Source organism: Neoarius graeffei, chromosome 2, assembly GCF_027579695.1.
Source record: "Neoarius graeffei isolate fNeoGra1 chromosome 2, fNeoGra1.pri, whole genome shotgun sequence".
Taxonomy (NCBI): Eukaryota; Metazoa; Chordata; class Actinopteri; order Siluriformes; family Ariidae; genus Neoarius; species Neoarius graeffei.
This window is the reverse complement of record NC_083570.1, coordinates 64,889,639-64,907,324: the sequence shown is the minus strand read 5'-3', so window position 1 is coordinate 64,907,324 and position 17,686 is coordinate 64,889,639. Positions and strand designations below refer to the sequence as shown.

Here is a 17,686-nt window from a genome sequence, read left to right as displayed (position 1 = left end):
AAAACCTCAAACATTCCATCCAAATATAATTCATCCATTTTTAAAAAATAGGTTAAAATAACAAACAATTGCATACCAACATAGGATGAAAAGATTTTGTATCCAAAAATAAATCCAAAAAACTTAAATGCTGAAAAAGACAACCATCCTTACTTTACTTAAATAGTATGGTAAACATGACGTCTAATTTAAAACACACTAAAGCAGAACTGCTCTACCCAAAACATGACTTTATTAATATATTAACAATAAACAGAGTTCATGTTCTAGTTGTAATTACTACAAATCCTTAAAAAAAAAAAACCTTTATCCTACGGTTACAGTGAGTCATTTTCAGGGTCTTACAGCATACGTTAGTGACCTGGAGGTGCACGGCATTTCTTCACGTGCAGGGTTTCCATTGTGTGAGGTGTTAAGTTTGGTTCTCTAATTATCTGTACGTATTTGTGGTAACCCGAGAAGTGTCTGGTTTACTCCAGACTAGAGCCCTCTTGCTGGAAGACGAGCTCCACAGCCTCGAATACATCCTGAACTACAAAAGAAGGCTGGGTCAGGGTTGGATCAAAGCGGAAATCCCGATGCCCATGGAAGATGCGCTGCTCTGTGACCGTTTGCTCAGGAGAGAGCTCCTGCTGCTCTCGGTTGTAAACACCTGTGCACACCAGGATGGAGCTGCAGCTCTCGGGTAGACGGTGCTCATATGAGCCCCCGACCATCACCTTGCCTGAACTTTTTGTATCATCGGCTGTTTCATAGTGGAAATCACCTACTATGTGACTGACTGAGCCACCTTGTGCATGTACCTGAGTCCTGCCACGATGCACTGACTGCAAGTAACGGTTGTAGAGGTTTGCACCATAGATGTCAGCCATGGGGTTATCCCTGTGGGAGACACGGCTCTTGTTAGAGGAACGCATCAATAAAGGTCCAGAATGCTATAAAACAAGCTTTGGGATGATTGGGATCAGAAAGAGGCAAACATTTTTATGATCATTCATTTTATCAACCAAATATCAAGTAACAAAATAAAAGAATGCCTTTATCACTGATGGCAAAATTAATCCTGAAGGCCTTCGTATACTTTCAGAGAAACCAAGACATCAAAACCACTTTTTTTGTTGTTTTTTAAACAAGCACATGCTCACTGGTTTCATTTTGGCTACTGTGTATTAATGATCCATTCACATAATTTGTAATTTAGTGCAGGGCTTTTCAAAGTGTGGGGCGCGCCCCCCCTGGAGGGCGCAACGTGAGAGACAAAATGGATCGATTTTTAGTACCTAAAGCTACAGTGAGTGAGGAGACAAAGTCTGGGCCAAGCAAAAAAACAGAGCCTCCAGGATGTTGTAATTTGCAACTTCAGCGCAAATTCAACCAATCCCCGCGAATTCAGGGCGGTGTTGCAATTATATCCAATCACCGCAACTTTCCCGCAAATTTGACCAATCGTTAGCGTCGTCTTGAGGTGACGTCGACAAACTACCTTCCGCCTTACTTCCGTGTGTTCAAGAGAAGCAGCATGCGCGCAGTGTTGCCAGATTGGACGATTTCAAGTGCATTTTGGCGGGTTTTGAACACATTTTGGACTGGAAAACGTCAGCAGTATCTGGCAACACTGAAAGTGTGTTATGTTTACAGTGAAGGACTGTGTGCACTTTATTATTTTTTTTACTTAATAAGAAGTTAATGGATGCCAACATTTTTGCCAAAATGGTATTTTATTTTCCATTGTTTAGGCAGCTTCAGCATCATACTGTGAGATTCTGTTCCAATTGTTTTTTTCTTCTATGAAGCCTGAGCCATTTATTTTATTAGTTTATAATTATTGTTTAATTTAGTCTTCAGGAGAGACTGCCTGCACACAGTACTAGTATTAATAGGTTTTTTTTTCTTACATAAAAGCTGAGGCATTATATTTTAAGGTAACTTCATGTTGTGCTGTGAGGTTCTCTGCACTTTAACTTTTGAACCAACAGGTGCATTTGGATAAGTAAAGCCTATTTTTCTGCATTTTTGTAGTCCTGGGGCCTCATGCACAAAGACCTGCGTGGATTTCCCACTAAATATGTGCGCACGTCAAAATCGGGAAATTTGCGTATGACCAAAAAAATCCAGATGTATCAATCAGTGCGTACGAAGGTTTCCACGCACTCTCCTGTTGTACATCCCAATCAACGTGGAATTCGGCGAACATGCACGAGCCCCGTTCCCCGCCCCGTCTCCTCCCTCAATTATTCCACACTGAATATGTTAATTAGTATAAATAGGCCTGCAGTAAGGCCCGCGTTAGGTAAAAGACATGGCAACTTTTACTAACGCGTTAATGTTAATTAAATGTTAGAAATCTCGCATTAATCAAATTAACATTTAACATTTATTATTAACATTTAACATTAACATTTATTCGCGTTAATCCCTGCCTTTAGCACAGTGTAATAGAATTCACATACATCACTTAATTGTTCTGTCACCTCCAATTAAAGTGATGTTCAAAGTGCATGCTATGAGACATGCAACGGTCACTGATTGTATGCAACTGAATGTGAATGTAGCCTATACCAAGATAACGGTATGATTCGCATCATCCGCAGTGCCTGTGCCACAATGAGTGTCTATTTGAGTTACATGGGTTTTGAAAACAAAAAAACACCTTTAGTGCTCTAATGTGTACATTTTTTCGGGGACACCCTGTATTTGAGGAAATGTCTTCCTCTCTTAGTAGGCCCAATATTCCTAGCCACATGTAACCAGAAATAAAACATGTGCACATATTTTCCACAATAGGATTTTAATGACAAATGTATTCTAGCAGGGTGCCAGGGAACAACAGGAGGCCCCCAGTCCATCCCACCCGAGCAGGAAGAGGACCCCCAGCCGAGCGGATCCAGCGTCACTGTCACCTGCCCCCCTTCTCCACCGCCTGCCCCTGTCGCCGGGTCCACAGGCCGGGTGCTGACGCGAGCAGTCCTTGAGTCGCAGGGGGAAATTTTAAAGGGGATAGAGGCGATTAACGACAACCTCGAGGGAATCCGCGAGGAATTGAAGGAACTGAATAACACATTAAAAGAATATCTTAAAAAATGAATGGTATCCCGTCTGTCCTTACCTTTTCACATTGTGGCTATTAAGCGCTGCCGGGTTTGTATGCCATGTCGCTGTGGCACCTCGTTGTGAGGCCCAGGGTCTGGGTCCTCCGGCAGGTCTCGCTCCATTATTGGCACGCCGTGCCGTTGCGCCACATTGTGTAACACGCCACACACCGCGGTTGTGTCTGATTTGTACGCACTTGGAAATCGTTTCATATATTGATCTTGGTAATTATGTGATAAGCTACCCCACGCAACATCAACTAATAATATTTCAGTCTGACACCTCGCGGCAAATGCGCGAAGAAGATCTATTAAGCTAGCTGCAATGCATGCTCCTGCATGTGCATTCTTTAATTTAATTAATTAACCAATAGTCAATGGGAATAATATCGAAATGATATTGCTGGGGTTTCTCATTTCCCGTAATTACAATATGGAAGGGATGGTTGATGGATCTGTCGGCATTTACCCAACAGTCTCGCATTATGTGTCTCGACAATGTCGTATGACTGACATACATTTCAATTCACGCATCCTGATGTTCCGATGCATTTTTGGATGCCTCTTATCGCCATGTCATGACTCTTGACCGAGTAGGCCTAAATGTAGTTGCGTTGCTCTGCCTCTAAGTGTCGCCAAGTACCAAGATGCACCAGAAATGTGCGTACGCCAGCCATGAGGTTTGCGTAGAGTACCGCACTTTTCCACGCCAAGTCAATCTTTGTACATACGAATGTTTGCGCAGAAAGTGACGTACGTAGCTTTTTTGTGCGTACGCAAGCTTTGTACATGAGGCCCCTGGTAATCTTTTATATTGGTAAAGTTGTTTATAGGACCATTTCTCTTTGTTTTTTTAATCAATAGTTTTTCAGTAATAACTTAATATTTAACATATCACTCAATTTTGATCACAAAAAGAGAAAATCACAACAATTTCTCGCAACTTTCACTTCCTCCCGCAATGTAATCGCAACAAAAACCTAAAAAACACCGCAACTTTCATCGCAATTTTTTTTGGAAAACCCCCCACAACATCAGACATTTTAGCCCACAACAATAACAAAAAAGGCCCGCGGAATCCTGGGGGACTGGAAAAAGAAGGAAGTATGACCACGATTATTTAAAGTTTGGATTTTCTGGATCTGGATCTGAAGATGCTCCACTGCCACAGTGTGTTGTCTGCCAAGAGGTGCTAGCTAACGATGCTATGGGATGTTTAAAATGTGTAAAACAAGATGTTTTAAAAAGCACAGATGTTTAAAATGTGAAAAAGAAAAAAAATAATGTGTACAACAGCCATTTTTTTTTAAATACGAATGGAACATTAAGTATAGCAACAACAAAAATCGTAAGGGGGGGGGGGGGGGGGGGGGGGGGTGCTGTTGTTTATTTGCTCTCCGAGGGGGGGCTGACTCTCCCACACTTTGAAAACCCCTGATTTAGTGTATTTGTCCACACAGCTGACATCAGCATAATACGTTACAGACATTTAGCAGACGCTCTTATCCAGAGCAATGTACAACATACTCAGGGCAGCCTGGGGAGCAGTTGGGGGTTTGGTGCTTTGCTCAAGAGCACTTCAGCCATTCCTGCTGGTCCAGGGAATTTAACCAGTGACCTTTTGGTCCCAAAGCTGGTTCTCTAACCATTAGGCCATGGCTTCCCCCAGCATGCAAAGTCTCTGCATGACATTTGTGTTTTTTTCTTTTTCTTTGATGCAACCATATGACATGAACATCATCTCTGTAAGAAGTACACCAAGACCTTAACTCACCCAATGGCATACAGTCTTTGGACAGGTTCTGTCCAGCCCAACTTATCTGCCTGCTGTCTGATCAGCAGCTCTGCATAATTATAGGTCACCACACTGGGTTTCCCAATCAGAGCCTCATACTGCAGGTCATAACCTGTGATCTTCTTATAGATGCTCTCCAAACACACCAGGAACATTCCATGACCGAATCTAAAACAGGAATAACAAACCAAATAAAGGAGTCATTGACACCACATTTTGGATTTTTTAAATAAGAGTGTTAACCACAATGTAATATTAATATAGAGTTAATAAGTCTGTGTTTGCATTTCCTTTTTTTTTTTTTGGATTTTCCTCAAGGAGGGTGAAGGTTAATACATGCTCCCTCTGAGACACGTGAGGTCAGCCAACCACAACTTTTTGAACTGTTGCATCACTGGGCAGCATAACACAATCAGAGGAAAGCACCATCTGCCCTCTTACGCATACAGGAGCTCAAAAACAGCAACAACTGGCTAGTGTCACTGTGATTGACAGCGGAAAGAGAGCATGATATCTCTCCAACCCAGAGAGCATGACCAACTTTGCTCCCTTGGCTCCCAACCATGGATGGCTGCGGCACTGTCGTAAGATCACAATCACTTTTCTGTTGCACCACTCGGGAGCCCACTTTTAATTTCAATTTAAATGAAAGCCTTTATTTCTAGAAAAGGGGGGGGGGGGGGGGAGGGGGGACTGACCGAGGACTCTTTGCCTCTGCCATCCATAACAGGTCCATGTTGCAGGCCAGCACAGGGATATGTGGGTAATGTAGTGATGTTATGGGACTTCCTGGCTTCCCATTGGTCAGGAGAACATCCATAATCAGCTGAAGGTTAGTCTCCCACCTGATTGGCTCACCAATGAGAATGAGAGCTGAAAATGAAAGTGTTTGGTGAAATCCAAGTGGGACTCAAAGTGAAGGGAATAAATTAAGATAAAATAGAAAATTAAACGAATAATAACACTTGCCTTCAATTGGTTGGAGGTCACTGGATGGAGGAACCTAAAATAAATAAATATATATATTTTTTGTGTGTGTGCAATTTACACTCAGAGCCCAGTACATTACAAGGTTTCAGTTCCTACAACACTGCAACTGAGAGCATATTTAACTGTTTTCCTATTCAAATGTTCTGAAGCATTTCTTGTGTTTCTCAAATGTTTTTAGGTTTACAGTCAAAGTAAAAAAAAAAAAAAGTTTGTGAACCCTTTGGAATTTTCTATATTTATGTCCAATTCCCATATAAAACATGGTCATATCTTCATGCAAGTCACAATAATGAACAAAGACAGTCTCCTATAACTAAAGATACACAGATTTTCAAAGAATGTTTGACCATATTGAATAAATCATTCAAACTGTGAAACTGACGGTTGGAAAAAGTAAGTGAACCCTACGCTAATGACTTTTTAAAAAGCTCATTGCAGTAAGAATTTAGCACACCTGGGTTCCATTTAATGAAACGAGTTCAGAGGTGTGGCCTAGAATTATTTTGATTGATAAAATCCCCGGGGCGGCACGGTGGTGTAGTGGTTAGCGCTGTCGTCTCACAGCAAGAAGGTCCGGGTTCGAGCCCCGTGGCCGGCGAGGGCCTTTCTGTGTGGAGTTTGCATGTTCTCCCCGTGTCCGCGTGGGTTTCCTCCGGGTGCTCCGGTTTCCCCCACAGTCCAAAGACATGCAGGTTAGGTTAACTGGTGACTCTAAATTGACCGTAGGTGTGAATGGGAGTGTGAATGGTTGTCTGTGTCTATGTGTCAGCCCTGTGATGACCTGGCGACTTGTCCAGGGTGTACCCCGCCTTTCGCCCGTAGTCAGCTGGGATAGGCTCCAGCTTGCCTGCGACCCTGTAGAACAGGATAAAGCGGTTAGAGATAATGAGATGAGATGAGATAAAATCCCCTGAAAAAGTCTGAACTTTTGACAAGAAGCATAACCAGATGGGAATCATGCCTCACACAAAAGAGCTATCTGAAGACCTAAGATCAAGAATTGTTAACTTGCATATGGCTGGAAAGGGTTACAAAGTCATCTCAAAGATTTTAGGTATTCATCAGTCTACTGTCAGGCAAGTTGTCTATAAATGGAGATGATTAGGTATTGTGGCTACTCTGCCACAATAGAAGTGGGCACCCCACCAAGATAACCCCAAGAGCACAAAGCAAAATCATTAATGAGGTAAAGAAGAACCCTAGAGTGACCGCGAAAGACTTGAAGATGTCATTAGAACTGGCTAACATCTCTGTTCATGATTCAACAATATGCAAAACATTGAACAAGAAAGGAGTCCATGGCAGGACACCAAGAAGGAAGCCACTGCTGTCAAAAAAAGAACATTGCTGCATGCCTGAACTTTGCAAAAGAGTACTTGGACACTCCACAGTGGTACTGGGAAAATGGTTTGTGGAGTGATGAAACCAAAATTGAACTATTTGGGAGGAACAAGCAGAACTCCATTTGGTGTAAAAAGGGCACTGCATATCAACATCAAAACATCATAGCTACAGTAAAGTATGGTGGAGGGAACATCATGATTTGGGCCTGCTTTGCTGCATCAGGGCCTGGACAGCTTGCCATCATAGAGGGGGAAAATGAATTCACAAACTTATCAACAAGTTCTCCAGGATAATGTGAGGGTGTCTGTCTGTCAACTGAAGTTCAGAAGAGGCTGGGTGATGCAACAGAACAATGACCCCAAACATTGCAGCAAATCCACAGCACAATGGTTTCAGAAGAACAAAATCCGCCTTTTGGAGTGGCCTAGTCAGAGCACGGATCTCAATCCTATTGAGATGCTGTGGAATGACTTGAAGACAGCCATACGCAGAAGACAACCCAAGAATATGGCAGTTCTGCAGGGAAGAATGGACTTAAATTCCCCCTGCACGACATGCAGGTCTGATCTGCAGTTACAGGAAGCACCTGGTTGAGGTCATTGCTGCCGAAGGAGGGTCAACCAGTTATTAAATCCAAAGGTTCACTTACTTTTTCCACCACTACTGTGAATGTTGAATGCATTTGTATAATAAAGTCATGAAAAAGTAGAACTTTGTGTGTTATTGGCTTAAGCTCATTGTGTAAATCAGTACCTGTGACTTAGATGAAGATCAGATCACTTTTTATTACCAATACATGCAGAAAACCAGATAATTCCAAAGGATTCACATACTTTTTACTTTGACTGTACATCATTTCTAAGGCATAAAGCTATTTGATATGTGTATGCAGAAATATACTGCAATTGCTTAAACATTCTGATCGGTGGGCGGCACGGTGGTGTAGTGGTTAGCGCTGTCGCCTCACAGCAAGAAGGTCCGGGTTTGAGCCCCGTGGCCGGCGAGGGCCTTTCTGTGTGGAGTTTGCATGTTCTCCCCATGTCCGCGTGGGTTTCCTCTGGGTGCTCCGGTTTCCCCCACAGTCCAAAGACATGCAGGTTAGGTTAACTGGTGACTCTAAATTGACCGTAGGTGTGAATGTGAGTGTGAATGGTTGTCTGTGTCTATGTGTCAGCCCTGTGATGACCTGGCGACTTGTCCAGGGTGTACCCCGCCTTTCGCCCGTAGTCAGCTGGGATAGGCTCCAGCTTGCCTGCGACCCTGTAGAACAGGATAAAGCGGCTAGAGATAATAAGATGAGATTCTGATCGGTTTTGGAATAAAGAATGCAGTCTTCAAACAAATCTAAAAGTTCATTTTGTTTTAATCCCTATCCATCATGTGGAAACTGTTGTATTACTGTCAATGTCGTTCCTCACCACATCTTTGGGTCTGCGATTGTGATCCACCACATCCAGTAGAGGGTACGCCTCTCGTAGCATATCAATGGTGACAACATTCTGAAAGCCCAAACTGGAGTTGTTTTTGTTAAAGTCAATCTTTTAAAACAAATGCAAGGATTGTTTGAAACAGAAACATGAATTATTTTGACGGGATAGTGGGAGTGCAACATAAAGATTGTCCATCGGTGACTAAAAAGAGTATTAAAAATAAATATAATTGTAGGTACAGAGGGGTGGCACAGTGGTTAGCACTGTCGCCTCACAGAAAGAAGGTCCTGGGTTCGAGCCCAGTGGCCAGCGAGGGCCTTTCTGTGCAGAGTTTGCATGTTCTCCCCGTGTCCGCGTGGGGGTGCTCCGGTTTCCCCCACAGTCCAAAGACATGCAGGTTAGGTTAACTGGTGACTCTAAATTGACCGTAGGTGTGAATGGGAGTGTGAATGGTTGTCTGTGCCCATGTATCAGCCCTGTGATGACCTGGTGACTTGTCCAGGGTGTACCCCGCCTCTCACCCAGAGTCAGTTGGGATAGGCTCCAGCTTGCCTGTGACCCTGTAGAACAGGATAAGTGGCTACAGATAATGGATCGATGTAGGTACAGAATACAAACGCAAAGAAACTGTACTCACTGCTCTTTCAGAAAAAGTACATTATTGTACCTTTAGGGGTACAACAGCTAGTCACTGAGCCAGTACCCTCTAAGGTACGGATTTGTACCCTTTGTATACCGCTCAGGAACATATATGTACCTTTTTGGCCCTAAAAAGGTACACATAGTTACTCTAAGGTCCAATAATGAGTCCTTGTGGGTACATTAGTGTAGACTGTACCTTGGGGGACAGAAATGGACTCCTACTGTAACCCCTATTTCTGACAGTGTACGGTAAAGGTCTAGGTCTTATTTCAAATTATTGCTGCACAAACCATCAGTATATTTGGACTAAGGTGACATAAATATGAACAGCAATACGAGTTGCTGAGAACAAACAGATATTTAAGGATACTTGTGTGCAACTTCCACAACCGGCCCCTGTCCAGACACTAGCACACACATCTTATGGAACTGACTGAAGACCCGTAAAGGACTATGGGACAACATGACCTGATCCGGTGACACCTAAAAAAAAAAAAACATTAACAGATAAATGCTGACTTCTTGGACAGGGCACACTGTAGATCTGCAAGACTGACCTCCACTTCAAGAAGATGAGACAGCTGCTCTGCTTTGGTCTGCCGGACAGAGTTCCCAGCATTGGTCACAAAGACCACTGGGACTTTATATTTTCCATTTCCATCCACTAGATGTCTAAAGCATTGCTTGGCTGCTGGAATGGGGGTTCTTCCACGGACCAGGACCCCATCAATGTCGAAAAGCAGACCAAAAGAGTTGTGACTGCAGTGGGAAGGCTTTAAAAACAGCATTCAAAAACAGATCAGTTTCAAGAAACAGTGCTGCTGAAAAATATTAGAAACACTTAATAATCGAATGGAGTTAATTTGGTCTGATGGGTAAAAACATGTCTCAGAAGGGAACGCTTTATTTTTCTTTTAAACTATTTGGGTACTTTGGAGAAAGAGGCAAATCAAGTCAAAGATCACGTTTCAGGGTAGTGATGTGTCATGCACAAAAGCATCGGCTCTAAGAGCGAGACAGTAGACAGTGGTGAGGAGGAGAGTGCGAGTGCGTCACAAAAACACGTAAATATGACTGACACCCATAAACGAAGCAGCATCTGGCTGCAGTTTAAAGATATTGGGAATAGCAGAGCAGACTGCCTTCACTGTAAAATGAAAATAACAGTAAGAGCAGGTTCCACGACAAACCTGCACAGACACACCTCCCCCCCTTCCCCATATCTTATTCTTTGTCAAGTCAAGTTTATTTGTATAGCGCTTTTAACAATAAAAATTGTCGCAAAGCAGCTTTACAGAATTTGAACGACTTAAAACATGAGCTAATTTTATCCCTAATCTATCCCCAATGAGCAAGCCTGTGGCAACGGTGGCGAGGAAAAACTCCCTCAGACGACATGAGGAAGAAACCTTGAGATGAACCAGACTCAAAAGGGAACCCATCCTCATTTGGGCAACAACAGACAACATGACTATAACACTGTGGCAGCGGGGGCGTGGTCAAGCGCCGGTCTGTGACAGGAGGGCGGAGTCAGGAAAGGTGAGTGGCAGAATCACTACACCTGAGAGCAATTAACCTGTGTTTGTGTGTCTTCCCAGTGACCGTGCCCTATATAGGGAGTGAGAGCAGAGAGCAGGGGACTCTTGCCTGAACAGACAACTGTCGTGTGTGTGTGTGTCTGTGTGTGTCTGTTATGCTGAAAAGTGTGACAATAAATACTAAATTGGAACTTGATCTCTGTCCTGCCGTCCTCTGTGCTCCACTCACCTGCTCCGAACTGCCACAGTGGTGCCGAAACCCGGGACCTGGAGCACAGCAGCCTCACAGCCCCATGGAGTCCTCCCCGTTCGCTGAACTGGTCCACGCCCTTGCCACGGCCCAGCAAAGCCAGCACCAGGCGCTACTCACCCTCCGAAAGGAGCAAGAAGAGCGGTTTGAGGCCCTGGTGTTGGCCCAACAAGAAGATCGACAGGCGTTCCGGCACCTCCTTGCGTCGGCGGGGCCCACCAGCGCTCCTACCGCGGGCCCGTCTCCCCTTACGGTCACCAAGATGGGCCCGCAGGATGACCCCGAGGCGTTCATCACGCTCTTTGAGCAAGTCGCCGAAGCCTCGGGGTGGCCGATGGAGCAGCGCGCGGCGCGCCTCCTCTCCCTGCTCACGGGAGAAGCACAGCTGGCTGCGCTACAGCTCCCCGCCGACCACCGGCTGGCCTACGCGGACCTCCGCCGGGCCGTCCTCCAGCGCGTGGGGCGCACTCCAGAACAGCAGCGCCAGCGCTTCTGCGCGCTGCGCTTGGAGGAAGGCGGCCGGCCGTTCGCGTTTGGCCAGCAGCTCCGGGACGCCTGCTGGCAGTGGCTGAGGGCCAACAACCGTGACGCCGAAGGAATCCTCGACCAGGTGGCGCTGGAACAGTTCGTCGCTCGCTTGCCAGCAGGAACTGCGGAGTGGGTCCGGTGCCACTGCCCGGCGTCACCGCCCGGCGTCGCTGGATCAAGCAGTCGAGCTGGCAGAGGACCATTTGATGGCTGTCCCGGCGGCAGGACAGCAGATGGCATCTTCTCTTCTCTCCTCTTCTCTCTCTCTCCCCCTCCTCCTGTGTCCCATCCTCGCCCCATTCCCCCACTGCGGAGGTGGGGGCCGGCGCCACCCCAGCCGGCCTGCCGCACCCGCGGTGCCCTCCTGTTTCTCCCTTCTGTGTCTGTCTCTCCCCCACCTCAGGTGAGTGAGCCCCAGATCACCGGTACAGAGGGAAAGCCCAGGCCGGTTTGCTGGCGCTGCGGGGAGCCGGGCCACCTTCAACAGCAGTGCACAGCAATGGAAGTGGGTGCGGTGGTTCGGATCCCCGACGCGCCAGAGGCCGCCCTCGATCGGGCCGGAGCGTATCGCATACCGGTGAGTATCCAAGGGGCTACATATCAGGCGTTGGTGGATTCTGGTTGTAATCAGACCTCAATTCACCAAAGCCTGGTTCAAAACGAGGCATTGGGGGAGCACAAGGGGTGAAGGTGTTGTGTGTACATGGGTATGTTCACCGCTACCCTTTGGTGTCGGTCCACATTATTTTCAGAGGGGAAAAATTTATAGTGAAGGCGGCGGTTAATCCTCGCCTTACCCACTCTTTAATTTTGGGGACTGATTGGCCGGGATTTCGGGGTTTAATGACGCGCCTAGTAGAGAGTGGGTCCTGCCATTTGACAGGGGGAGGTCCCGGTGTCGCTTTGGCGGGAGCAGCTGTCACAGAGCCGTCTACGTCATCCCCGCGTCAGAGTGAGGAGCCGCCGGCTCCTCCTCTCTCTATTAGGGAATCTCTCACGGATTTCCCATTAGAGCAGTCGCGAGACGAGACTCTGCGGCATGCGTTTGACCAAGTGAGAGTAATTGATGGTCAAACGCTCCAGCCGAACGCCACCCCATCCTTCCCCTACTTCGCGATTATGAAGGATAGATTATACCGAGTGACGCAGGACACTAAAGAGCGAGTCACGCAGCTTTTAACTCCGAAGAGCCGCCGGGAATTGGTATTCCAGGCGGCTCACTTTAATCCCATGGCTGGACACTTGGGGCAGGATAAAACACTAGCCCGAATAATGGCCCGATTCTATTGGCCGGGGATTCGCGGTGATGTCCGTAGGTGGTGTACGGCATGCCGCGAATGCCACTTAGTAAACCCAGCGGCCATTCCAAAAGCGCCTTTGCGCCCTCTACCGTTAATCGAGACCCCGTTTGAGAGAATTGGGATGGATCTCGTCGGGCCATTAGATCGGTCAGCACGAGGGTACCACTTTATATTAGTTCTGGTGGACTATGCAACGCGATACCCGGAAGCAGTGCCTCTGCGCAATATCTCAGCACGCAGTATTGCAGAGGCGCTCTTCCGCGTCATCTCCCGAGTTGGAATCCCGAAAGAGATTCTGACTGATCAAGGCACTACGTTTATGTCACGGACACTGCGCGAACTGTATGGGTTATTGGGGATTAAGCCGATCCGCACCAGCGTGTATCACCCACAAACGGACGGTTTAGTAGAACGGTTCAACCGCACCCTCAAAAATATTATTAAAAAATTCGTAAGTGAGGATGCACGTAATTGGGATAAGTGGCTCGAACCCTTGCTGTTCTCAGTGCGAGAGGTCCCCCAAGCCTCCACGGGGTTCTCCCCATTCGAATTATTATATGGGCGCAAGCCGCGCGACATCCTGGATGTGCTGCGGGAAAATTGGGAGGAGGGACCTTCACAAAGCAAAAACGAAATTCAGTACGTTATGGACCTGCGCGCAAAACTCCACACGCTCACCCACCTAACTCAGGAGAATTTGCGGCAGGCCCAGGAACGGCAAGCCCGCCTGTACAACAAGGGTACGCGCCTTAGAGAGTTCACTCCGGGAGATAAAGTACTCGTACTGCTGCCCACGTCGAGCTCCAAATTGATCGCCAAGTGGCAAGGACCCTTTGAGGTCACACGGCGAGTCGGGGACGTCGACTATGAGGTGAGGCGAATGGACAGGGATGGGGCGCTACAGATTTACCACCTCAATCTACTTAAACTCTGGAACGAGGAGGTCCCCGTGGCGTTGGTGTCGGTAGTTCCGGAGAAGGCGGAGCTGGGGCCGGAGGTTCAAAAAGGGACATTGGCATCACGTACCTCTCCGGTCCCCTGTGGAGACCACCTCTCCCCGACCCAACTCACGGAGGTCGCCCAGTTGCAGACCGAGTTTTCGGATGTGTTCTCGCCCCTGCCCGGGCGCACTAACCTCATAGAGCACCACATCGAGACGCCCCCGGGGGTGGTAGTGCGTAGCCGCCCTTACAGGCTACCCGAACACAAAAAAAAGGTGGTCGGGAAGAACTTCAGACCATGCTCGAAATGGGCATCGTCGAGAAGTCCCACAGTGACTGGAGCAGCCCGGTGGTCTTGGTACCCAAGGCCAATGGGTCGGTCCGGTTCTGTGTGGACTATAGGAAAGTCAACGCGGTGTCTAAATTTGACGCGTACCCAATGCCTCGTATTGACGAGCTGCTCAATCGACTAGGCACGGCTCGCTTTTATTCGACACTGGATTTGACGAAGGGATATTGGCAGATCCCCTTGACTCCACTATCCCGAGAAAAAACAGCCTTTTCCACACCGTTTGGGTTACACCAATTCGTCACACTTCCGTTTGGGCTGTCTGGGGCGCCCGCTACGTTTCAGCGGCTGATGGACTGGGTCCTCCGCCCCCACACCACCTATGCGGCCGCCTATCTTGATGACATCATCATATATAGTAATGACTGGCCGAGGCACTTGGAACACCTAAGGGCCGTCCTTAGGTCGCTGAGGTGAGCGGGTCTCACAGCCAACCCAAAGAACTGTGCGATTGGGCGGGTGGAAGTACGGTATCTGGGCTTCCACTTGGGCAACGGGCAGGTGCGTCCCCAAATTAACAAGACCACAGCGATTGCGGCCTGCCCGAGGCCCAAGACCAAAAAGGGGGCGCGACAGTTCCTGGGGCTGGCTGGCTATTATCGTAGGTTTATACCTAATTATTCGGACGTCACCAGCCCGCTGACTGATCTCACTAAAAAGGGGGCACCAGATCCGGTCCAGTGGACGGAGCAATGCCAGTAGGCTTTTTCAGAGGTAAAGGCTGCACTGTGTGGGGGGCCACTTCTACACTCCCCTGACTTTTCTCTCCCCTTTATGTTGCAGACCGATGCGTCGGACAGAGGGCTGGGGGCGGTTTTGTCCCAGGAGGTGGAGGGGGAGGACCGCCCCGTCCTGTATATCAGCAGGAAGCTGTCGGTACGTGAGGGGCGCTACAGCACCATAGAGAAAGAGTGTCTGGCCATCAAGTGGGCAGTCCTCGCCCTCCGGTACTACCTGCTGGGGCGCCCTTTCACCCTCTGTTCGGACCATGCGCCCCTCCAGTGGCTCCACCGCATGAAAGATGCCAACGCGCGGATCACCCATTGGTATCTGGCACTCCAACCCTTTAATTTCAAGGTGGTCCACAGGCCAGGGGCGTAGATGGTCGTGGCGGAGTTCCTCTCCTGCCGGGGGGGGGAGTCGGCTGCAGGCCGGACGGCCACCCGGCCTGAGTCGGGCGGTGGGGGTATGTGGCAGCAGGGGCGTGGTCAAACGCCAGTCTGTGACAGGAGGGCGGAGTCAGGGAAGGTGAGTGGCAGAATCACTACACCTGAGAGCAATTAACCTGTGTTTGTGTGTCTTCCCAGTGACCGTGCCCTATATAGGGAGTGAGAGCAGAGAGCAGGGGACTCTTGCCTGAACAGACACCCGTTGTTTGTGTCTGTGAGTGAATGTTATGCTGAAAAGTGTGACAATAAATACTAAATTGGAACTTGATCTCTGTCCTGCCGTCCTCTGTGCTCCACCCACCTGCTCCGAACTGCCACAAACATTAACAGTTTTAACATGAAGTCAGTTTTATTGATGTTATAAACTCTTCACTGATGGAAACTTGAGTGCAAAACTGTTCATGACAACTGCAGTCCTAAAGTTAGCAAGTCAACTGTAGTCCTCAGCCATAAAAGCATTACTGTAAGAGTCCAGAGCGTCCTCCAAGTGTGACTTTCAACTGTCCGCATGGGGCCATCCTCCTCAGGAGCGATGCGATAAAACTCCGACCAGACACAGGGCACCAGGATGGATCAAGCATCAAGCATTTATATGTGTATATGTAAATACTTAATGTAATTTATCTCGAAGTTTTTTCCTCTTTTTTCTATTCTCTATTTATCCTGTAACGATGCTGCTGGAATCTTAATTTCCCTGAGGGAACCCTCCCAAATCTATCTAATCTAATCAGAACTGTCCGTCCCACAGTGCAGTTGGAGGAGAGAGGGCAAGCTGGCTCAACGTCAACTGACCCTGGTCCCAAACCAACAACTGCTGCAGCAGCTACTAGTAGTGCAAGTACTGATGCAAAATGCACCCCCAGCAGGCAGCCAGCTCCACCATTAAAGGGCCAAGTGGAGGAGAAACCACAAACTTCTGCTGCGTGGACGATCTTTGATGAAAGAGCTACAGGAGATGCTGCAAGGAGAAATACTACAGCTGACGTTATAATGGAGATGTGATGTTATCTTGAGGAGCCCCTCATCCAACGAGCAGAAGACCTACTGAGCTGGTGGCAGGCCAAGCCCTCAGTCTTCCCACACCTGATGAAGGTGATGAAGGGGAGACTGTGTATTGTGGCAACATCTGTTCCTTCAGAGAGAGTCGTCTCAAAAACAGGGCAGATACTGAGTGAGAGGAGAAACCGCATCAGCCCATCCAAGCGGAGGCATTTGATTTTTTTGAATGCCAACCTGCACTGAGGACATACTGTTTGGTTACTGAGTTTGGTTCTGGTTCTGTGGATTTGTTTGCAGTGTTTTGTTCATTTGTTTGTGTTAAATTAAAATGTTAAACAAAAGTAAGAATGCCTGCTTTTGTAACAGAACAAATACACAAAATTAGGCAATAAGGCTTCTCATAAAAACACTAAATGCAAAAGGGTTTATCAACACACAAAGCATTCATATTTGCCAAGTTAGGCTAAAATATGAGGCTACAGATGATAAACTGGGAGCCGAAAGAGCCGACTCTTCTTTGGGAGCCGGCTCTCTGAAAAGAACCGAACTTCCCATCACTACTTCAGGGCACTCAGGGGCGCGCGCGTCTCGACCCGCAGCCACCTAGTGCTAACTGCTGGTTGAAATGCGCATGCGCACAGGCAAATAAACAGACTGAAACAATACATCTTTCCTGATTGCCATCCATCCCTTAACATACCGACATTATAATTCATTGTTGGTTCTCTCACATACAACAGAATACCAAACCACCAAGAAATAAACACGTAACTTGTACTGCACATTAAGATATTTATAGAAAACTCGATGAATAAAAAGATGAACTTACATTGGTGTAGCGCCGTATTTGCGCCGCTGTGCCGAATCTCAGAGCCTGCCAGCCCAGTTTAAACATGTTCAATCGCGAAATTAACTCGATCATTTCTTTTACTTTGGCACAATGCAGGAACTAGACAACTACCTCGTTCAGTACATGACACTTCAGAGGTTTTAGTTTCAGCTGCTATCCAACCGGCTAAATTAGTTTCACTCTCTGTGTGGTTAGTTACCGAGGCTCAGCCTAAACATTGTTTCTGTACAATAATTTACGACCAAATGACATTAACTATTTATTTGCAGAAAACAAGCAACGAGCCTGGTCCACAAACAGCAGTCCAAATACCGATTATTTTTAAAATAAATAACGAGGATTCCATCAGCTGACATTAACCGATCACAACTACCTAAAAAAAAAAAAACCTCTTGCGGCTAGTTTGCGCATAAAAGGCGCAGTATTGTTGCGCAGCGGGTTACCCTGAACAACTTCCGGGTTAATGGGCAA

General features: G+C 47.2%; 1 protein-coding gene across 1 annotated transcript; it reads right to left on the bottom strand.

Moving 5' to 3' along the window:
• Positions 1 to 28: 28 nt before the first annotated feature.
• On the bottom strand, positions 29 to 17,608 carry hdhd5 (haloacid dehalogenase like hydrolase domain containing 5). The gene is made up of 8 exons (XM_060914701.1): positions 17,195 to 17,608; positions 9,848 to 10,063; positions 9,661 to 9,773; positions 8,637 to 8,730; positions 5,854 to 5,887; positions 5,583 to 5,757; positions 4,864 to 5,052; positions 29 to 882 (listed from the first exon to the last, which is right to left on the bottom strand). The coding sequence occupies exons 1-8, from the start codon at positions 17,285 to 17,287 to the stop codon at positions 471 to 473; spliced, it is 1,326 nt and encodes a 441-aa protein (XP_060770684.1). The 5' UTR covers positions 17,288 to 17,608; the 3' UTR covers positions 29 to 470.
• Between the last annotated feature and the right edge of the window lie 78 nt (positions 17,609 to 17,686).

Excerpts from the sequence above, each read along its gene's own strand:
- hdhd5 (XM_060914701.1), bottom strand. The coding sequence starts at position 17,287 with ATGATCGAGTTAATTTCGCGATTGAACATGTTTAAACTGGGCTGGCAG. Across the intron at positions 10,064-17,194 it reads AAATACGGCGCTACACCAAT|CCTTCCCACTGCAGTCACAA; the intron begins GTAAGTTCATCT and ends CTGTTTTTAAAG. Across the intron at positions 9,774-9,847 it reads CTCATCTTCTTGAAGTGGAG|GTGTCACCGGATCAGGTCAT; the intron begins GTCAGTCTTGCA and ends TTTTTTTTTTAG.